This window comes from Daucus carota, chromosome 5, assembly GCF_001625215.2.
Source record: "Daucus carota subsp. sativus chromosome 5, DH1 v3.0, whole genome shotgun sequence".
Taxonomy (NCBI): Eukaryota; Viridiplantae; Streptophyta; class Magnoliopsida; order Apiales; family Apiaceae; genus Daucus; species Daucus carota.
The window spans coordinates 45,643,878-45,666,283 of record NC_030385.2 but is presented as its reverse complement, the minus strand read 5'-3'; the positions used below and the strand labels follow the sequence as shown (position 1 = coordinate 45,666,283).

Sequence of the window (22,406 nt, the reverse complement as noted above, 5' to 3'; positions counted from 1 at the left end):
ACTTAATTAGTTCTTGGATTTTATTCAATTTATAATATGAAACAATCATTTCAATTCGATTTATCAAACACTGACTTTATTTATTTCTAATTATTAGTATATAAATAACCTAAACCCACAGCTCTCCCCCAATCCTCTCTTCTCACTCCCAAGCTAGGGTTTTATCACTTCTCTCTCTAGAAATGGCGACTCGCATTTTCTCAACATCTCTCCTCACAAAGAGCTACTTCACATCTCTCCTCTCTCGCTCCTTCTCATCTCTCTCCGTCAAATCTCCCCCCTCATCTATCCCATCTCTGTCGTCTCTTTCGCGTCTCCGCCCTATCACCTCCGTGGCTTTCAACCTCGCGCGCCACTCTCCGGCCGTGCGATGCTTCGCTACGCGTCAGACGACGTCGTCTCTCAACGATTCGAGCCCTAATTTTAGTAATCGGCCACCGAAGGAGACGATTTTGCTCGACGGATGTGATTTTGAGCATTGGCTGATTGTGATGGAGAAGCCGGAAGGTGAACCGACGAGAGATGAGATTATTGATAGTTATATCAAAACTCTGGCTACTGTCGTCGGCAGGTATCCAATATCGTTCCGATTTTCAAGTATCGTTTTCGATAATGTTTCGTATTTGATAATGTTTGATTGATTATGTATTTGATTATATCATGTATATGATTAATTTTGTTTCTGCTAGTTACTAATTTTGTGCCTTTTCTGTGAGAAGTTATATATAACTACAGTATTAAGCCTTTGTCTTTTTGGTATATGTGATTTTTGAATTTGATATTGTTGTTATTTAGTGTTGTGGTCAGTGTTACAGAAATCGGGAATCGGACCTAATCGGTTGAGCTACCGATTCAAGGATTAATCGGAAATCGGGGATTAATCGGAAGGATTAATCGGAGTTAAAATCGGGTTTATTTTAATATTAAAATATTATTTAATATTTAAGTATTATTATATTAGTTATTTAGTAACTAATATATTTATTATATTCATAAACTCTATAATTATTCATATTTAAAGTAATATAGTATTTTAATTTTAATAATTTATCACATATACTTCGATTATGAAATATATATAAGGATTAATCGGATTTCAAAAATCGGATCGGTGACCGACCTTGCAGAGGATTAATCGGGGATTTATCGGTTAAATCGGGGATTTTTAGAACACTGGTTGTGGTTAGTATTATTGTGGTTGTATTGGGGGAAATGTGTGTCGCGTTGTTTTTGTGACAGTTTTCTGTGAACAAATGTCACTGAAATGAGTATAATATGTTTGCTGATAATTGATGATATCACATTTGTGTGTGTGTGTGTGTCTATGTGATGGTGTCATATGGCTTTTTTTTTTGGTTGCATTTCTGTAGCAGCGGATATATGAAAATTACTTTACAGATTGCTAGTTTGTAGTGAAGCGAGCAACAATTTGTAGTTTAGGATAGTCTAGTTTAATTGTGACTATTGTGGTTAACTTGTTTTCATCTACTGTGGCTTCTTATAAACTTTATAATGGTAATCTAAAGCATTATTTAATATTTATTGACTATTTAAGCATATTTTTTTAGTACTGTAATACTGTCTAAGTGTCTATGTGTTGAGCGTTTTTGATATATGTAATGATAGTTTAATGTAAATTTGTGTGGCTCGTTTTGTAGCGAACAAGAAGCTAGGATGAAGATCTATTCCGTATCAACCCGGCATTACTATGCATTTGGAGCACTTATCTCTGAAGAACTTTCTTACAAGATGAAAGGTAATTGATCTGTTTGTCTTCTTTTTCTTTTGCTAATTGAACTGATTATTTCTATTTGTTCTGTTTATTTTTATTTGATGTGGTTTAAACGTTTCTTATTATCTTTTCCGTTTCCAGAGCTGGAAAAGGTTCGATGGGTGCTTCCTGACTCCTACCTGGATGTGAAAAATAAAGATTATGGAGGTAAATAATTAATGGAAGTTTGTAAGCTATTGTATGTTTATTCTTTTTTAGTAGCATAAATACTATGCTCTAATCCTTTCAATGACCTGTACCTTTATGGTGATTTTGTATCCAGTGTTACTATATAAATTGTGAACATGTGTTGATATCTTCTCTGCTGTCGCCTGTCTGGTAGCTTTTCCATACTTGATTAAAAATAGCTTACTGAAATTGCTAAAAATCGTGTAACTGTAGCATGTTCTGATCATTTAAAAGCTTTGCATCATTAAAGCTTATTATGCTTTGCAATCCTCCTTAAAATAAGAAAAGGTGTGTCCATTTTCTAAAGCTCTGTATAAAACAGCAATAGCAGCAGTTTGCTGTTTGACCCAAAGTGTATAGATTATCTTCATTTGCTGATGTTTCATCGTTGGTGCATAAAATATTTTGTTAAGCTGATAGAGTTTTATTTTTCTTGTTCTAGGGGAACCGTTTATTAATGGAGAAGCTGTGCCATATGACCCTAAGTATCATGAGGAGTGGGTGCGAAACAATGCCCGTGCAAATGAGAGAAATAGGCGCAATGACCGACCTCGCAACTTTGATAGATCAAGAAACTTTGAACGAAAAAGAGAAAATATGCAGCAGAACAGGCAAGGTCCTGGTCCTAATAACATGGGAGGGCCACCAGGAGTGGGAGGCCCACAGAACATGGGACCTGGAATGGGAGGTCCACAGAATATGGGAGGAGGGCCACCTGGCATGGGAGGCCCACAGAATATGGGAGGAGGGCCACCTGGCATGGGAGGCCCACAGAATATGGGAGGGCCGCCTGGGATGGGAGGTCCACAGAATATGGGAGGAGGGCCGCCAGGGAGAGGAGGCCCACAAAATATGGGAGGGCCACCTGGCATGGGAGGCCCACAAAATATGGGAGGAGGGCCACCTGGCATGGGAGGCCCACAAAATATGGGAGGACCTGGAGGCCCTCAATATATGGGCGGAGGTCCTTCAAATATGGGAGGAGGCCCATCAAATATGGGGCGAATGCCACAAGATAGTATGGGAGGGATGCCTCAGAATAATTTGGGAGGGATGCAGCAGAATAACTTAGGAGGTGGCGCTCCACCTCCAAATTATATGGGAGGAGGAGTGCCTCCAAACAGTGGAACTGGAAATTTTCAGCCCCGAAACATGCCAAACAATGAAGGCTATAATCAGCAGTCTGGCCCAGGACCAAACAGCCAGTACCAGAACTACCCAGGAAACATGCCTGCTGCTGGAAATTCATACCAGAACCAAGATATGCTTGAAAGGGATATGCCTGGAAGAAATTATCAATAAGCATGCTGTAAAGTTTCTTCCCTAAGGAAGCATTTTATTAGGTAGAGCTTCTTCTTTCTAGAGTTATCATAAGATAATGTTAAACTAATAACAATGAAGTTTCTTTTGGCTAATATGTTTGGCACGTAATGTTTGTAATGCACCTGTTAATTTTACTGTCAAAAGATGTATGTTGCTATAATGTTTGGTTGATGGTGTTGGTAGTGGTAATGTGTTATATGTTGCTTAATTTGAAGTGGTTCTATGTTGTATTGTTACTTTCTCTTTATGTTCGTTGAGGATGCAATTTTGAGTTTGGTTCTTTTCTTTAGCAAAAAGGAAAAATATATTGAAAGGCTGCGTGGTCTTTCCACTTTGTATTGTTCACAGTAGAAGCTAGTTCAGGTTCGATTGATTTGGTATTTTGATGCTGTTCTCTTTTGTGCTTCACTTAGTTCCTTTAAAAGTTACCAATGTAGATGTAGTTATGTAGGCCATTTGGAAGAACTGATGTGTTCCGTCTATAAGTCAAAATAGTTATGAAATCAGGAGTCTTGCTAGTTGTTTCATGTTAAAGTTAGTCCCATCTTGAAAACTTAATTCCTTGTTTAAGTACAATTAGCTTCTATTCTTGAGGATGCTGGAATCTTTTTGGCATATACTGTAATATCAACTAGAGATGTTGGTGCCTCTGTGTTTTAGCCTTTTAGGTAGGTAATACAAGGGTAAGGGTGCATACAGTTGTTTAGAATCCATTCCAGTTGGTTGCAACACTTGTCAAGTATCTCACAATGTGGAAAAACCGCTTCTAAAAACTTGTGTTGTGTTTGGTTGGGGTGAATGATTCCGGAAGGAATGGAATGAAAAATGAACTATATTATGGATAATTGTTAACAAATTTCATTCCTTCCTCCATTCCATTCCTTACATTATGTGCTAGAGATCATACATTCAATTTGAGATGGAATGCTCCATTTTCTCTTACCCCCAATTTCTTCTCAAATCTCATCATAGCAATTTTGCTCCACTTACATTTATTCCAAAACTTCCCTCCTATCTCTATTAGTTCTAAGTAATTTTATACATTCCATTCTCTCCAACCAAACACAACATTGGTATTGTTTCAATAATAATTTCATTCAGAGCATCTGATTCTATAAATATCATGTTATATTTTGGGCTGAGTTGTAAAAATAGTTGGTGAGCCGTGAGCAATGGGCCAAGCAGAAGAAGATTAAAAGGGGAATACTATTTGTGTTTAATCGGTGATGGTTCAATAATTTTGCTAATTTATGAAAAAAGTTTTACTCGTGCGAGATATGCGTTTACGATGTTTATCTTCATGGAAAAGTAGAGCAATCTGCTCCTCATTTAAAAAGTGTTATATGTGGAGCTGGCACTTGAGAAAGAAAAAAAAAGTATTGTGTGGCCAATTCTGAGGCATAAGCAGAGCACCGTTGATAAATATGTATGGCCTAAAAGAAAAGTAGAAACGCATGTTTGTTGAAGCTTTATGTGGGACAATATACAACTCAAAGTCAAAAAAAAAAAATTAAGCACTTTGTCTAAGCTGGTTTTTGAAACTTTTAAAAAACTTTAACTACGCTCAAAATTTGAAGTTGTATATTTTAAGTCATTTGAAAGTGGGTTGAATGTCAAATTATCATACTAATGAAAATCACCGAAAATGAAAAACCACACATTATTCGCAATCTTTTCCAGATATTATTCTTTTCCAACATTTATAGTACGATATTTTCCTGAATCTGTCATCAACAATTAATAAACTACAAGTTTGAAAAAAAAAAAATTACTCCCTCCGTTCCAAAATACATGTCCACTTTAGAAAAAAAAATTTGTTTCAAAATATTTGTCCACCTCAACTTTCAATATCAATTTATATCTCCAAAATCAACTCTCCTTCATATATTACTAATTTATATTTTCAAGATCAACCATACACCACATATTATGTTCAATTAATAACTTAATACACCTCTTTTTTCTCACAATCCACTTTTTTTAAACTATGTGATTTTTTTAAAGTGGACATGTAATTTGAAACAGAGGGAGTAATAAACTACATGTAATAAATACATCATATATTACCTTTATAATCGCGGAATTAAAAAATCAAAATTATTCAGTGAGCTTACCATTTAGGATTTTGAATATTTATTTGAGATATTTTTATAAATCAGAGATTTTTAATCAAGTCGAAATCTAATCAGTAAATTATTAAATTTTTTAATAATTTCTTTTAAATAAATCAGAGAATTTTAAAAATATCGATTATTATAAATTTAATTCATAAAGGTTAGTACTAACTACTAAGTAAAAAGATAAATAAAAATTGTACAGTAGGGCAAAATTACGTTGACAAGGAAACGAGCGCCTCGGGAAGCTCACCCAACCCAACACCCCTAATTTATTTCTTCACTGTGTCCTCCGTCTCTCTCCCTTGTATAAATATCCGCCGTCCCCATTTCTCTTTCTCTCTCTCCCATTTTCACTCTCTCTCTACACATACACACTCGCTTGATTATACAAAATGTTGAGATCTACCATCAAGGCTTCTCTGAGGCGAGTGAATGGCCGTAGCTTCTCATCGGGATCTGCGCCGCACCGTAAGGTCGCCGTCTTGGGCGCCGCCGGCGGGATCGGACAGCCTCTCTCTCTTCTTATGAAACTCAATCCTCTTGTTTCTCAGCTCTCTCTTTATGATATCGCTGGGACTCCTGGTGTCGCCGCTGACGTCAGCCACATCAACACTAGATCTGAGGTTCTCTCTCCCCCTCTCTCTCTCTCTATATATCTCTCCCCCTCCCCTCCCTCTCTCCCTCCCTCTCCCATATCTCTCCCCTCCCTCTCTCTCTCCCCCTCCCTCACACGTCAAAAACTAGGGTTTTTCCTGCATTTTTGTGTTACATATATATTTAATTAATTGCTAAGAGTTATTCTGTATGTGATAATAGCTACTCAGTTAATTCTTATAATTAATACTGATGATATCTTTAGATTCAATTAGCTTAATTTCCCTAAAATCTTGATTCATCATGAAAGAAGTTCACTCTTTTTTATAAAGTCAAATCGAACTCTTGATGCAGATGAAGGATTGCCTTTCCATTTTAGTGTTAATAATGTAATTCAATTCTCTAAATCTATAGGTTGGTTATATGCTTATGAATTGTGTTCTGTAGGTTACTGGATACGTGGGTGAGGACCAGCTAGGTAAGGCACTAGAGGGATGCGATGTTGTTATCATCCCGGCCGGTGTTCCAAGAAAGCCTGGTATGACTCGTGATGATCTCTTCAACATCAATGCTGGTATTGTCAAGGGCTTGTGCACAGCAATCGCTAAGTATTGTCCCCATGTACGTGTTTCAAAGCTGCCTCTTTTAGTTTGAATCACTTTTCGTGTGTTGCGGCCATCATGTTAAATTTGATTGTATCTTTTTGAATTTTAGGCTCTTGTCAATATGATCAGTAACCCGGTCAATTCTACTGTCCCAATTGCTTCTGAAGTTTTCAAGAAAGCAGGGACTTATGATGAGAAGAGACTGTTCGGAGTGACTACACTTGATGTAGTTAGGGCGAAGACTTTCTATGCTGGAAAAGCCAATGCTAATGTTGCAGGTATATAGTTTGATAAATAATCGATGATTGCTAAGCTTCTGTTTAATTGCTCTTGTCAAAGTTAATTTTGTTTACTTGCACTTCTTTGTTTCAGAGGTAAATGTGCCAGTTGTTGGTGGTCATGCGGGCATAACTATTCTCCCATTGTTTTCACAGGTAAAAAATTTGTCTTCTTTTGATTTTTTTGTTGGATTAAGTGTTTATACTTCTGGTCTAATTGTTGCCTTGTTATTAATTATGTTTATATGTTATGTCCAACAGGCTACACCAACAGCAAACTTGCCTCATGATGTACTCACAGCTCTTACAAAGCGTACACAAGATGGTGGGACGGAAGTTGTGGAAGCCAAGGCTGGAAAGGGTTCAGCTACACTCTCCATGGCGTAAGTAAAGTTAACAAGTATTTGGCTTCTTTCAGATATGATTTTATATATTTTACCAGTATGCAACTTTAGACTTGTGCCTAAAGATTAGCCACAGCCTCACAGGGTGTAAATAGATCTTTCAATGGAGTTTGTGACATGACTTTCAAAAATTCATGTGTAACCTTTAATACTATATTGTGTGCTATGCGTTGCAGTTCAAAGTTTGTTTGTATTATGTGTTGCAGTTTGGTGGCAAAGCAAGGTATATGAATAAAAGAATTTTATGTGATTAGGCTGTTCATAAGTTGCTGTGTATGTTTTGCAAGTACTTGTGAAATTCAGAGCTATTTACTCTGCCATTTTCCATTTATTTAAAATATTGTTATAGTTGGGTTACTTGTTTCTTTTCTTTTGGTTTCTATTACTATATTGTCCAGCATTCTGAAATCGGTTTACTTGTATACAGGTATGCAGGAGCTTTATTTGCGGATGCTTGTTTGAAAGGACTTAATGGAGTTCCAGATGTTGTTGAATGCTCATTCGTACAGTCTAGCATTACTGAACTTCCATTTTTCGCATCCAAGGTACCATCCTCTTGTTTTATTTCATAATATTATGTTGTAAAACTGTGATGGAATGAACATTGTCTCTAGACTACTATTGCATACTGTGTCACTGTAACAAATGGAAATAATTTATGGTGAACCGTTTATGCCTAATCTGATAGACTGAATATTTCAATTTTAGTCCCAAATGGCATCACACTTTTCTTGCATAGTATGACTAATAGTCTACTCACTTTTAAGATCCTTTGTCTTGAGAGTTGTTTCTCTATTTATTTATTGTCATTTTTCTTGCTCTGCAGGTGAGACTTGGAAAGAACGGTGTGGAGGAAGTCCTTGGATTGGGTGCACTTTCAGACTATGAAAAGCAAGGATTGGAAGCTCTCTTACCTGAATTGAAAAGTTCAATTGAGAAGGGTATCAAGTTTGCTAATCAGAGTTAAAGAAGTTTGAGGTCTTAGAGTGTGAGTGCTGTCACCACAATTTTACGTGCCTCTGGTTTTGCAAATTTTTACAAACATTGTAATTGTTAGCGAGTGTGTTGCTCCAAGAGGGCACATGATTTTGCTGTTTTAGTAACATTAGTATGGAGGTGATAAAAGAAAACACACAATAATCATGGTGACATGACGAGGAACACTACATGATTTTCACCAAGACCTATAAAATTGACTTTGCTATGAGTGTTCTATATTTATTGATACATTGTTCTTATTGCTATCTATATGTAGTCTTAAACATGCAGATCTCATAGTAACAATGAGAATGGCATTTCCGATTTTGAGCAAATGCTGCTATTGTTGGAATAAAAACCAGGGATATGAGTGACTTATATTATTTGACTATGTGCTATGCAAATCTGATGGCGATGTATGTTATAGACAGTAAATATTATGTTTGTGGAAGTGATTATTTCTAGCTAGCTTATTGTCATCTCTGAGGTTTAGATGATTGAGAGCGGGAACTATTCTAGTTATTGAAACAAGCAGCTCTCGTTGGAAGAATGGTTCTTGTCATTTGAATGACCAGCGTTTATCATGTTACAAGGGTATGATCTTTTCAAAAATTAGTTGTGTTGAGTTATGGTGCAGGTGTTTTGATGATTGCAATTTGCAAGGGTCTATGGGAGTTTGGATTTTTTTCATAAGAATTAAGACGCATAATTACTACTTATATCAGATGATCAGCTAGGGCTATTATGCTTTATAAACAATGGACTGGTGATTTGTTTGAACTTGTATAAGTTGCTTTTTTAGTTACCTCAAACAAAGAAATTGCATGTCAAGATGGATAATATTTTCACAGAAGCACCCTATTTGAGTATATGTACTCCCACTCAACTCTTGCTTCATCCCAGCCTCCTTATTTCTAGAGTGTACTTGAGTTTTCTGATTTGCTGTCGAATCGGCATTTTCGTGCAAAGTTTGCTTTTAGAGTATTCAAAAATTGAGTCGTCTTCTGTCAAAAAAATAAAAAATAAAAATTGAGTCGTCTCGTTTGCCGTCGAATCGGCATTTTCATGCAAAGTTTGCTAGAAGGTAACAACCAGAATATAGAATTGATGTTTGCAATTTGAGATCTCAGAGTTAAATAATAATATAATATATGGCTCTCAAACTACATTGATGCCGTGACAACTCCGATCTCCAATTCTACATTTTATACTTGCTGAGTATTTAAATTTTATTATTTAAAAAAAGATTGAATAGAATCGGAGAAAAGAGGATATTATATTCAACAATAAGAAGTTAACATACCTAGATACTCTTTTAAAAAAGAGAGAAGTTTAATTAAATTGTAAAAAGCCATTAAACATTATCATATTTATTTCTCTTCTTTTGTGTTTGCTTTTTTCTTCCAATAAAACTTTTTTGGCATTTGTTTTTCCGGATCTAAGGATTCAAAACCTTTTCCGATTTGGCCTTCTTTTCTTAGATCTCAATTCCACGGAACTACGGATTTCTCGTTCTTCCCGGTGCTTTTATCCTTGAAAGTGGCCCGAGTTATCGTGTTTCTGTGAGTTTTGTTCCCCAGATCTAAGATTGACTTGGTTTAGCCAATATTTCATTTACGCATTTGGTTGTTAGGTTATCACGTTTGGTTTGGTTTTTTGTTGTCTCACCGTTTGTGTGAGTTTTGTTATTTTCTCACCGTTTGTGTGAGTATGATGTTTGATTTAGTAATAGAAATTGTCAAGGGATTGCATTCTCAGTCGATAGCTCAAACTGTTTGTGACGGAAGCGAAAGTGGCGAAGTTTGTGTAGATATCATCTTCAACAAATCACGTGATTTTATCTCCAAAATGAATGGATTAATCAGTGATTGTTTCTGTATTTTGTTTGTTCGACGCGACTGTTTATGTAGATGCTGTATGGCTTTTTATTATTGAATTAACTCATTTATCAAAAAAAAAAAAAATTTAAAATTAAGAGCGTGTTTGAAAAATACGAGATAAGTAACTTCAAATAAAACAAAACCTGCATGTCCTATAGCTTCTTGCTGAGCTGCAGCTGGTCGTAACTCATAACTATTCATTTTATTTCTATCATCATCGAGCAATATCTTGCATCTCGATCGCTATTAATTCATACATCAAGGAATTCTTGATGAAAACAAACAAGAAAAAGTCATATAAAAAATCTATTCATCCCCTTTTAATGAAAAATTATCAACACCAGCCCTGCCTGCATCTCCTCAATAACAGCAGCTAATGGTGCTTGGGGTCCGGACCTCCCGGGCTCAGCCGATGAGTCCTGTAAAACCCTCCATTAATTTCTTGTTTTCGCATACTCACTCTTATGATCTCTCTAGCAGTCTCAGCAAATGCCTGTGTCCTCTTACTCTGAAACGAATCGAGGGCACGAGCTTCGTGGCATGTTAATGAAACCAAGACTAATATTATGCAGAACCAGAATCTGAGGCCAGCCATTTTGATATGAGCTGAAGCTTGTGTTCTTGGATATGAGTTTATGGAATGGTAATGTAGGGGGGAGTGTTGAGGTAGGATGGTTGGGGTTTATATAGGCCTTCCTCTGATTTTTCATCATGTTTTTTTTTATAAAATTTGATTTGGATAAGTGTTCTCCTCATATTTTAGTGTAAAGTGCACAAAAAGAAGTCTCACATAAACAAAATTCAACTTATTTATCATTTAGTTGACAACACACCAAGATTTCACAGATTTCACCTTTTTAATCTAATGATAATCTTATGTTAACCAGATTAAATTTCGTAGCGGCGATTTAAGATTGTGAGAAGATGTAATAATATACAAAATATTTCACTTTTTTTGTCAAAAAATAAATTGATAATTCTTCTATTTTGAAATATAAGTTGTTTGACTTTTTGACACTCACTTTTAAATCATTTGATAGCATACATAGAATCATTATTTCAGAATTTTTCTTATGAATAAAAATATGTGATTAATATTATAAATGAAAGGAACAAAATTTTAAAAATAATATTTTTAACACGAATTTAAAAATGTGTCAAAAAAATAAAATGGCTTATATTTCAAAATGGAGGAATATTAATCTGATTAGATTTCAAATTAAAACCCTCACTCCTTCCTCTGTATTCTCAGATTACATCACATCCACCTTTAGAGTTGTGACAAGGAATTTGGATTCTTCGATCGTGTTTCGCTACGAAAAATTGGATTCTTCGATCATGTTTCACTTTGCTGAGATGCCAGGCCGCCTTTTCTCTATAGTGTTTTCATCAGCATACAAAATACAAACAAAGAAAACAAGTAAACAAAGATTTTTCACCAATGCATTCCCAGAAATGTGGTGATATAATCACACCTCATTAATTCATTAAAACGATGCCTATATAGGATTCACATCTGGATTTGATAAAAAATTGTCCTTCCTAGTCACAAGCCAAATGAGTAGAAGATGATGTATTTATTTACCTGTCAAGCATTTAGAATATTTCTATAAGTTCGAGTCGCTGAAGGGCCACAAACACCATATTCTACTTCAGCGACGAAACAACTGGTCTTTCAACTTCTGAACTTCCATGACAATGTAGAGGCAAATGTCAAGCCCTGTTCAGCAACTACAGTAACTGCAAAGAACGAAACAAGTCAAAATCTAATCTTAATTTAGCAAAAAGATGAGTAGCTTTAGTATTAGATTAGTCGAAGGTCAGCTAGTGCTACTAAGAGATAAGCACTGCAAGATGTTACTGCAAATATAATATACACATGTCCACCAACAAATGCAAAGTTTATAACCCATAACATATAAGATTGAAACGATCTCGCTTTTATCAATACCATGTTGCCTCCACCATCTTAGTTGACTGAATAACCATTGAAAGGAGATTGACTTTCTCAGGTTAGTGGATAATAAGAAATCTTTAAGATGCACTTGAATCTCAAAATCAGATAATTAATGAAGTAGCACTAGACAAAAACTCCACCACCGATGTGTGTGTATCTTCTTTTCAGGCCGGATTAAGTGGGTTGTTGACAAAACAGTTCATATTATCAACAAACCGACCTTGATTATCAATCACTCCACAACTCCAGTAAAGGCTATCATGTAAAAGGAAAAAGATATAATATTCTGACCGATGTTGTTTGAGCAGCAGATAAGCTAAAGAAGCTCCAAAATTGCCTCTGTTTCGGTATAATTATATTAATAACTAGAGCAATATTGTCTACAAAGTAACAATAGCACTTAACATGATAAATTACGATATACAACAAATGCTACAACTGTACAATTAATGTACCTAATCAGGCAGGAGCGGCAGTCTATCTATGGAATAAGGTGAGCCATTTGATTCGCCATTGAGACTGAATATCTCATCAGCCTCATCATCTGACTCTTCTCTCCCACTACTATCCGTATCTCCATCCTGAAATGGAAGGATACGGAGTCTTACATCTGGATCCACACCAACTCTCTCAGACTGTAGCTTGTATTTACGAATGAGATCCTTTTGTAGCAACATGATGTTGGACGGCCTAGGAAGTAGCTCCACTGGCTCCCCTTTTGGAATTACATGTTGCTCAATTGCCATCCTTGCCTCCTGCAAGGAAATGATTTTTTCTTTAACAGGCTTGAAACAATAAACTAGTTTATGACAGATAATGTGAGTTGAGAACGCGAGGATGGAAAAGAAGTTAACAGAACTGCAGATCGAGTGTCAAATACTTGATCTTTTTAATTAATGTCTTCAATAAAGTTTGGGAAATGGAAGCTCTGGTAGACCACACCATATACAAATTTATTGACGCAGTTTGCTTGTTGCAACTATTTCACTAGCCATACCATGTCCTGAAGCGATTTTATCTTTTATATATATATATTAAATTATTAAGATAGAGGTTTCAAACTTCAAAGGCTGCAAAGACTAAAAACATGTGTAATACAAGGAATAAATATAGAAATAAGGTATTTCCGTTTCACCTCTAATGCATCCATTTTCTCCAACACATTAACTTCAGGTGCGAAATTCTCAAAACCATCTTCATAATCAGTCATTAGTGCCAGTATGGCCTTTGTTAACTGTGTCATTGAGCTTGCCTGTGTATGTTAGTAAAAGAATCACCAATGAGAATTCTTATATAATCTTTCCTGTATGTTCTCAGCACATAACGAAATAATCGACAATACAATGAGTCAAATAACCTTTGCAACATAAATAGGCGTAGCGCAAGATTTTGCAGCTGCTTGAAGGCGTGCATTCTTTTTTAGTTTGGCCTGCAGGGCAAGTAGTGCATCTGCTTCGCTTATATTGTCCGTAAATTTAACTGTATGCTGTATCCTAAGCTGTTTGAATGCTTGTATCACACTAGCCTCCGCAATCTATAATACCTGTCACCGAATAAGTTATCTGTGCTACACACATATATACTATGCAGTACTTCCAACTTATTGCAATGAAATCACTCATCAGTCATCATCACTCTTATCAAATCATTATATTTTGATGAAATGTTATACTCTAATATGCTTTACTGTTTTCTGACTGCCTTTCAATAAGTTAAAAGTTGCATGCTAATTGCTGTGCTGAATCAGTACTGTTAGCCAACTTATTGAGATATAATCATACTTTTCAAGGAGAAACAGAATGTACTACATAAGTTAGGGGAGAACTGACTACCTACCTAGCCCGACAAACAGTGAGATGAATTGACCAGATTGTTAAAAGAATCACAAAAGACTTGGACTCGTGGGTATAACCGTATAAGGGAAGCATGTCCTCGAAATTCTAGGAAAAAAGCCAAGGAAAAATCAGCAATCTTGCAACATGTATCCCAATAAATGCATTCACTTATTCTTATGCATTCAAAACCCAAACCACCAAATCTTCTAAGAAGAATCAGGTGTGACTTGAATAATTATTATCATATAGGATATGCATAATTACGGTGATAGGTTCCCCCAACAAATGCAGAACTAAAAGAACGAAAAGGTGAAATATAGACAGTTCTTGTTGATTTATCACTTGCAGGAAAACATGTTGCTAGGACATGGCATAAAGATACTTACCCCATAAAGAAACAAGTGAACTGTTGGCCCATCTTCAAGAGAATTTTCTTCTATGCCATTATACTGATTGTAGGTTAGAATTTCTTCTCCACTCTGTAGATTATCTTCAGAAACAAGTCCAGCTTTTGTGTCTACAAAATCATGATGCAATGGTCCTAGCGATATCTCGTTACTCATTGCCTGATTTATAGTGCGAACCTCATATTTTGGGAAACGCCCTACCTCAACAAAATAAAACGACATTTAGATACAAAAACACCACTACGAGCAACTTAAGAAAAATAAAGCTTTCTTTTTTGTTGTTGATGTAAGTGGAAAAATCCTCTTCAAGACAAAAAGAACGAACCAGAAAGAATGGCATCTACTGTTTCTTCTAGACTGCGATGAACTCGTAACTCGCCCTTTGAAATTAGCTCCACACCACATGTGAATGTTGATGGTCCCTTCCTCTCCTGCACCGTCTTCTGAACACCCCTCCTGCTTGCCTCCTCATCACCTAGTGTCACGCTCTGTAAGGTATAAAATCACCATATCTTAATGTTGCATGGGTCAAATCAAGTGGAAGTGAGTTGCAAGACCATTTTTTTCTCTCTCAAGCAGTATCACAAAATGCATCACCATAATATGACTCACATGTATTCCTCCAACAAGCATCTCCAATGAAGGATTCATCACTAAGTTCTCTATGGTTACTCCATGGGCAGTTGCAACTAACTGGATCCCTCGTTGTGCAATTGTGCTTGCTGCCGCTGCTTCAAGTTTTGTGCCAATTTCATCAATTACGATCACTTGGGGCATATGATTTTCCACTGCTTCTATCAAGACCTAGATCATACAGAGATTACATAAAAAAAAACTACTCATTTCCTGCCAGAGAGACAATTATCTAAGATAGACAAATGTATAGCATAATTTTTAAAAAAGAAGAAATGAACAGAGTCGTATATTCTTTTAAGTCATAATATTTTCTCTCACCTTAACTCAGTATAAGATTGTCAAATGTAAAGTTGCAACTATAGCACAACATAATTAGGTGCTGTAATAGTTAAGTTCATATCTCCTAAGTAAAAGGCTGAGTCACTTCCAGCTTTGTGGCAAGGGGCTTTTGCAGGTTTGATGCAGCAATTTTGAGAATGAAAATTCGTAGCAATCATTCATGGACGATAGACTGAATACAAGATTTGAGGATGTGCTGATTATTTTGGCGTCAGGAATTTTACGTATAGACTTTGTGTATTTAAAGGGAATCATAGCTCTCATCATCCAAAATGCCAGTCACATGGATATGGGTTCTTAGATACTGTATATGTTAGCAAGTGATTGACTGATTGCAGCCGTAATTTGGTGATTACAGCTCAAACCTTAACCATACACAATTTTTCGAAGCCTTCTTAAAGATTTAAAAAGTTATGATAAAAGCTACATCAACCCTCTCGAGAAAAGAGAATGACTGTATCAGAAGTTATTATGGATTCTAAAGATATAAAGCATACATGAGAAACAGGTGATTTAAGGAGCAGCGGCTGCATATTAATGGTGTATTTTGAGGCTTTGTTTGAAGAATAACTCATTATGCAGTTTTCAGCAACATGTCTGGCCTTGATGACACATTTGTTACTTTTCATTGACATAGGTTGTGATCATCTCCACAATAGCTGATGCATAGTTTACTATTTTGTATATAGAGTTCAATTCTTCACCTTCTTCCCCAATAGTTAATTTTCACCATCATTCCCCAAAGATAATTGTTACAATGCATCTATCCAAATTAGTAGGAGTTGTATTATTGTATTTAATCAATTGGTCATGGAGAGAAGGGTCCTGCTCATACCTTATGTTGCACATCGGTGTTAGGAACTTGCATTCGACGAGCATTACCAATACCTGCATGAGGTATGTCACCATCCCCGCCAATTTCATTTGAAGTGTCAACAATCATGACACGTTTATTATAATCATTTGCAAGCATCCTTGCTATGTCCCTGTAAAATATGAGGACAGCGTGTCATACAATTATAATTGTCTTCTTATATATAACATCTCTTTTGACAGTCATGAATAGACATTTCTTCTTAATCTAAGCGAAACAAAATGTCCAATCGGGGGGTATTTTACAAACTTGTATACAAAAGGACATTTCTGCAGCAAAGATCATCCACATTTTATTGCCTTTTGTGAAAGAATAGTAAAAAACATAAATAGAATTCACCTAATAATTGTTGTTTTTCCTACTCCAGGAGGTCCGATAAGCAATAATGAAGCCCCATCTCTAACCAAATCCGTCAACCGATTGGCACTTCCAGATATTGCTCGACCAACACGACAAGTCAAACCTATTATTTCACCCTTCCGATTTCTAATGGCACTAATACGGTGTAAAGTTCTGCTAATTCCTGCTCGATTATCGATGGCAAAGTCACCAACCTGTAAACAAGAATTTTATTGTTAAATGTTTCAAATAATTAAAAAAAGTGAGAAAAGGTCACTCCAATACCGTAGACAATTGATCGAATCACTCTGATTGTACCACTCCTATAATGAATTTGAACTCAGATACCAGATGCAAATAATAGAACTATAGCAGTAAATAACTACTGGCAAACTAATAAATGCTTCATACTATATAGCAACCAATAAATCATCATGCTACCTAAGCGTATTAGAAAAAATAATGTTAGCAACCGGTATGATTAAAAGGACAAAACCTGTACAATTATGATAAACATAAATCAATATAGTGATGATCATTGATTAGTTGATATAACACCTGTGCGATTATGATAAACATAAATCAATATAGTAATGATCATTGATTAGTTAATATAGTTGTCTAAGTTACCAATCTCCTAAACATTATAGTGCTAGGGAAAAGGCATTATTGGATCATACTATTATATTTCACATCCCCAACACTCGAAATTCGATCAATATTTCAATTAAGGAGAATATTAGGGGGGAGGTCCTCGAACCCGAGACCTCTCACAAACTTAGCTTTGATACCATGTTCAGTTTCTGGTCCCATTCCTAAAATTCATTAAAAAGACACCACATTAACAGAACTCAAACACAAACACACAAATTTGAAAAGCATAAACGACGAATAACTGCTCTATAAACTATAATCACCAACAATCACCACTACCCTCAATTCTCATAAACACAAACAATTAAAAATTAAAGGGCGAGCACCCCCTCTATAACCTAAAATCCACACTACTCCTAAAATATAATAAACAAAGCAATCAACATATAAACTCAAAACAATCAACAATCACCACTACCCTTAATTCTCATAAACACGGACAATTAAGGGCCAAGCACACCCTCTATAACCAAAAATCCACAACTACTCCTAAATATAATAAACAAAAGCAATCAACATAAACTCAAAACCAAATTAGATTACAAAAGCAATCAACATAAACTTAAAACCAAATTAGATTACGAAAGCAATCAACATAAACTCAAAACCAAATCATTTACCAACGAAGTAGCGTGCCGAATATCCTGAATCGCAACAGGATATTCCGACAACACGAAATCCCCGGACGGAAATCTCGCCAAAGGCTTCCTCCCCAAATCCATAACAACCTCAATCAAGTGCTGATACTCCACGTGCTGGCTTATCTTACACCGCATCTCCTCAGGCAGTAGCGACAGCAAGCGGCCCAATTCGACATCGAAATCTTGCGAAAAATCAGGAGCCGCTGACAAGGCCTCCGGGGGAGGTGAGTTTGAACAAAGAGTGCGTAGTGAGTTGAGGAGTTTTGGGGGTTTGAGTCTTGGGGGGGTTGGGAGGATGGTGGTGGGTTTCAAGTGGAGGTGGGGCTGGAGAGATTTGGGAGAGAGTGGAGAGAGGAGAGATGATGACGCCAGCATGGCGTGTTTTCGCGGCAAAATCAACGGCGTCTGGGACCTCGCAACATTTGTGTTTTTCTTAACGTTGGATATGGGATATTCGTTTTTCTGGAATCGAAACTTTCGATTAAAATTAACGGCGTCTGGGACCTGGCATTTGTATCGATAATTATTTTTTCATATTTTATTAAAATTTAATAGAAAATATAATTTAAATCTTATAATAATTCTCATAAATTATATTTATAGTTATTAAATTGATTGTATTCAATTAGACATAATAAATTATTTTAGGGAAATTCTCTATGGTACACTCATAGATTTGGCTTTTCCCGTTGGTACACCTACTATTTTGACTTCTACGAGAAATACCCTCATGGTAATAAAACTTTCCCAGCAATGCACTTCTGTTAGTCAGAACGTTAGCCAATCTGTTAGTGGCCACCTGTAAAGCACACCAACTTAAATTTGGCGCCCTTTCCTGCAATATTAACTGTACAACACAATTTCCTTCAAAAACAAGTGCAAACCAAATAACTGTTCAGATAATATTCGACATAGCTTAAACCAAGTTTAAAATAGTTTACAGAACCACCAACAAATCTGGAAACCCAAGTAAACACACAAAAACAGAGCAAAAAGCTCAGACAGTGGCCAAAAAAGACATGAAGTTTCAGTGACAAAAAACATGATAGCAGTAGTCAGTTTTTAAACATTTCAATCCTCCTGTTGGGATTGAGTAGTAACAGTAGACGGTTGAGATGCCTTAGCAGCTTCTTTGGCAGCTTTGGATCTTTCTTTAGCAGCTGCCTTTCCTTTGTTGGTCTGATCCCTCACCCTAGGATTCCTCACTAACAATCGCTCAGCAGCTTTGAGCTCCTTCCCAGTTGGTCCTCCTTTACATGTTCTGGCATTGTGGCCAAAATGACCACAATTTTTGCACATCACAGTTTTACTTCTCTTCCCTTTTTGGTCTTCACCTTCTTCCCTTTTTCTATTTCTGCTTGGCCTACCCACACCCCTTTTCATTGTTGGTGGCATAATCAGTGGGAGACCCTCATATGCTGGCCAGTTCTCCTTATCAGGTACAGGATTTATTGTATGACTGTAGGTTTGCTTGTAGGTACTGATTGAGTACCAAGAGCTAACCATCTTATGTGGATCTATCTTGGCATGTAACATAGCTCTGACAGCATGTCTTTCCTCACTGCAGTAGTCCTTGGAACTTTCTTCTTAAAGGTGCCCTGATCTGAAAATGATGAGGTTTTTGTTGTTGGGACCATCAGGGTAGGGGAGAATCTAGGGCTCCTCCTAACTGGCAATGACTGAAATGCAGATTTAGGTGATATGGGGTCTGGTGGTAGAGTCACACTACATTGACCTCTTATTTTTGCCTTCCCTTTCTGTTTTGGCAGTGCTTTTTTCTTTGCCTTTTGTTTCTGTTTTGGTTCTTGCCTAACAGTGGCAACTGATGTATCTTCCAAATCTTCAAGTCCCACATCATTTTCTTGGACATTTTCAGCTACATTCTCTGTTGCAGCTGCAGGGGGGATCTTTGCTTCATTACTCCTCCTCAAGTTAAGAACCAACTTATACAGGGGGCTTGGTTTTATGGTTGTTCCAACAGCAATTGGAATCAACTCTTTCTCAGCACATCTTTTAAACATAGTCATCATATCTTTGTCAACTACTAACTGAAATTGATCATCCTTGTACCAATAATAGAATGTTGGGAAATGATAATCAAGCTTAACCCCTTCCTCCTTCCCTTTAGCTTCATAATCCATCACTACATCTAACAAAGTGCACTTATCTAACTCCACTCTAATATCAACAATTTTACCCCTCCAATTAAACCTCAAAGTCTTAAACTCATCACCCATTTTCAACAAATCAAAACCCTAAGAAACGAAATCAAACATGCATATCACATACGCAGAACATTATATTGCTATCATCACACTATAAAATCACAAACACAAACAGATTGTGGCTACAAAACGAATACAAACGAATATAAATGAAGAAAAGGCGAGTTCGAAAAGGGCTCTAAAGACAGAGTACATACCTGAAAAAACGAAGAGATTCGTACTCGAGCTTGAGCTTCAGTGATGAAGAGATTCTCCTTCTTGCTGGCAAAACCCTCGGTCGCTCGCTTAAACCCTAAGTCGCCCTTGTTGAAGTGATGAAGTGTCCACTATCTCCGTGTGACATCTGTTGTCGTGTACTCGCTTTTTTCTTTCTTTAAAACTTAAAATCTTTATTTTATTATGATTTTTTTGAAAAACCGTCCCTACTAACGTTTCAGTAACGTTTCGACTAACGGGAGAGTGCAATACTACGACATTTATTACCATGAGGGTATTTCTCGTAGAAGTCAAAATAGTAGGTGTACCAACGGGAAAAGCCAAATCTATGAGTGAACCATAGAGAATTTCCCATTATTTTATACAGATATTAGTATTATCAATTGTAACATTTTGATTTAACATATCATCAATATTGATCTTATTATTCATTTCAAATATTGTGCTGCCAGAAATCATTTGAAATAAAAATTAATAATTTAGCTACACAAGGAACTGCTCATTATATTTAATATACTATATATTGTATTTATCTATAATAAATTTATTAATTATTTTAAATATATTTGATATTTGATACTTGATTTTCAGCCTATTTATGATCGTAGTCGAACGCTCCGATCGTTAATTGTATGATGGTGTTATGGGCCTCATCCGAGGGCGGAAGCAGCCATGGCTGAGATGGGCTGCAGCCCATTATATTCAAAAATTAAAAAAAGTTATTATGTAATTTTCGTTCAATTATATATATGTTATTTTGCGACATGTTTTTGATTATTTTTTTTAAAATATAGCATTATGTTTTTTTTTAAATATTCTTTTTGGATAAAAATTTGATATTTAAATTTTTATTCAAAAGTTTGAAAAAATATTGGTAACCTATACTTGATAAGAGTCTCACATAAAATAAATTTTAACCTACAGTCCGATGTACTATTTACTTCCTCTGTCCCCTCATTTGTTTATTTTGAGGGACGGGAGCTCGGCACGCATTCTAATGCTCTCATAAAACGTAGTTCGGTAATATTTTGAATTTTTTTTCTTCTGAATAAAAATTTGATATTTAAATTTTTATGCAAAAAAGAAAATTTTTAAAAATAAATTGTAGAACTATGTTTTATATGCGTGTGAATTTTTTTAAAAAAAAATAAGTGGGACAGACGGATTATAATCTATCTACTTAAGTAACAGAAATCCATACCCATACACTTGTTTTACACAACAAAAATTAACGTGGGAATAAAAAAAAGGTGCACACTTTGCTCGCATCTTCATCGAGTCTGTTGATGGCCTTTTTCACTACTATTATTCTTCCGCCTCATCATCGCCCTAGCTTTTCCGTCGTTATTAGGACTCAGCTAGATGGATTCTAAATTTTGGTTCCGCTCATGCTGACTAATCTGACCCGTGAAATTAGAAGTCAAGGTAAAGCCAAAACTCTGGCTGAAGAAATTCTACAGTATCCTCACATATTAAATATCGTTACTAATATTACTTTTCAGAAATAAATATTTATGACAAAAAATACATTAATTTGTATTTTTTTTAAAATAAATTTTAACTTTTTGTCAAATAACGAATATGAAACACTTGTTTAGATTTTATAAATTTCCATTCTTGTAGCACAATTTGATGATTGCGATTGTATCAATTTGCCTGGGTACGGAATTCATTTTTGACCTCGTCCAGACTAGCATTAGAACACCGAGTTTGTAATAATTCTGCGTCTTATTTTCAAACGGCAAGTCATTATCTGGCAATTAAGAATCATGGAACTATTCTTATTGAATGCATGATTACTTTTGTTAGAATTATTTATGAATTTATTATTGAGTCAAATAATAAATCCTAATTTATAGGAGTTGTCAACTAGCTGTTAGATGTGGTTGTTTGAGTCCTGAATTTTAGATTAGTTGTTGAGTGGTGTGTTTAGTGGTTGCTATTTCTCAGGGTAGTGCTTACTGGTGTAACTTGTTTTTCTATATATTAAGTCTATGCTGTAACAAGTTGAAGTCAGTGAATACAAAACAAAGTTTCAGCACCTGTACTACTTCTTCTAGTTTTAGTTTAAACTAACAGTGGTATCAGAGCGAGACACTTTTCCTTGTTCCAGAATTATTTGTCATCACCTAAACGCTGCAGCA

General features: G+C 35.8%; 3 protein-coding genes across 5 annotated transcripts; 2 read left to right on the top strand and 1 right to left on the bottom strand.

Annotated features, from left to right (window-relative positions):
• The first annotated feature begins 116 nt into the window (after positions 1-116).
• LOC108223798 (multiple organellar RNA editing factor 8, chloroplastic/mitochondrial) lies at positions 117-3,519 on the top strand. Of its 2 annotated transcripts, XM_064092845.1 has the most exons (5): positions 117-571; positions 1,659-1,756; positions 1,874-1,939; positions 2,403-2,675; positions 2,715-3,519. In XM_064092845.1, exons 1-5 carry the CDS (start codon positions 183-185, stop codon positions 3,260-3,262), a joined length of 1,374 nt encoding a protein of 457 aa, XP_063948915.1. In that variant the 5' UTR covers positions 117-182; the 3' UTR covers positions 3,263-3,519. The 2 variants fall into 2 exon arrangements, with proteins under 2 accessions (XP_063948915.1, XP_017253706.1); XM_017398217.2 differs by having other exon boundaries at positions 2,403-3,519.
• A 2,095-nt stretch (positions 3,520-5,614) lies between these two features.
• Positions 5,615-8,502, top strand: LOC108223687 (malate dehydrogenase 1, mitochondrial). Its single transcript, XM_017398063.2, has 7 exons — positions 5,615-6,023; positions 6,442-6,615; positions 6,709-6,877; positions 6,972-7,033; positions 7,139-7,260; positions 7,709-7,826; positions 8,108-8,502. Exons 1-7 carry the CDS (start codon positions 5,793-5,795, stop codon positions 8,246-8,248), a joined length of 1,017 nt encoding a protein of 338 aa, XP_017253552.1. The 5' UTR covers positions 5,615-5,792; the 3' UTR covers positions 8,249-8,502.
• A 2,755-nt stretch (positions 8,503-11,257) lies between these two features.
• On the bottom strand, positions 11,258-18,288 carry LOC108223940 (protein SEEDLING PLASTID DEVELOPMENT 1). 2 transcript variants are annotated; one of them, XR_001807324.2, is made up of 11 exons: positions 17,801-18,288; positions 16,527-16,741; positions 16,149-16,299; positions 14,951-15,142; positions 14,664-14,826; positions 14,318-14,535; positions 13,454-13,630; positions 13,232-13,348; positions 12,552-12,851; positions 11,725-11,879; positions 11,258-11,514 (listed from the first exon to the last, which is right to left on the bottom strand). XR_001807324.2 is itself a non-coding variant. In XM_017398417.2 (10 exons), exons 1-9 carry the CDS (start codon positions 18,194-18,196, stop codon positions 12,552-12,554), a joined length of 1,929 nt encoding a protein of 642 aa, XP_017253906.1. In that variant the 5' UTR covers positions 18,197-18,288; the 3' UTR covers positions 11,561-11,879. The 2 variants fall into 2 exon arrangements, 1 of the variants encoding a protein (XP_017253906.1); XM_017398417.2 differs by lacking the exon at positions 11,258-11,514 and having other exon boundaries at positions 11,561-11,879.
• Positions 18,289-22,406: the final 4,118 nt, after the last annotated feature.

Excerpts from the sequence above, each read along its gene's own strand:
- LOC108223798 (XM_017398217.2), top strand. The coding sequence starts at position 183 with ATGGCGACTCGCATTTTCTCAACATCTCTCCTCACAAAGAGCTACTTC. Across the intron at positions 572-1,658 it reads CTGGCTACTGTCGTCGGCAG|CGAACAAGAAGCTAGGATGA; the intron begins GTATCCAATATC and ends CTCGTTTTGTAG. Across the intron at positions 1,940-2,402 it reads GAAAAATAAAGATTATGGAG|GGGAACCGTTTATTAATGGA; the intron begins GTAAATAATTAA and ends TTCTTGTTCTAG.
- LOC108223687 (XM_017398063.2), top strand. The coding sequence starts at position 5,793 with ATGTTGAGATCTACCATCAAGGCTTCTCTGAGGCGAGTGAATGGCCGT. Across the intron at positions 6,878-6,971 it reads AGCCAATGCTAATGTTGCAG|AGGTAAATGTGCCAGTTGTT; the intron begins GTATATAGTTTG and ends TCTTTGTTTCAG. Across the intron at positions 7,261-7,708 it reads TCAGCTACACTCTCCATGGC|GTATGCAGGAGCTTTATTTG; the intron begins GTAAGTAAAGTT and ends ACTTGTATACAG.
- LOC108223940 (XM_017398417.2), bottom strand. The coding sequence starts at position 18,196 with ATGCTGGCGTCATCATCTCTCCTCTCTCCACTCTCTCCCAAATCTCTC. Across the intron at positions 16,742-17,800 it reads TTCGGCACGCTACTTCGTTG|GTTGGTGACTTTGCCATCGA; the intron begins GTAAATGATTTG and ends TCTTGTTTACAG. Across the intron at positions 13,631-14,317 it reads TTCACTTGTTTCTTTATGGG|ATTGCGGAGGCTAGTGTGAT; the intron begins GTAAGTATCTTT and ends CAGGTATTATAG.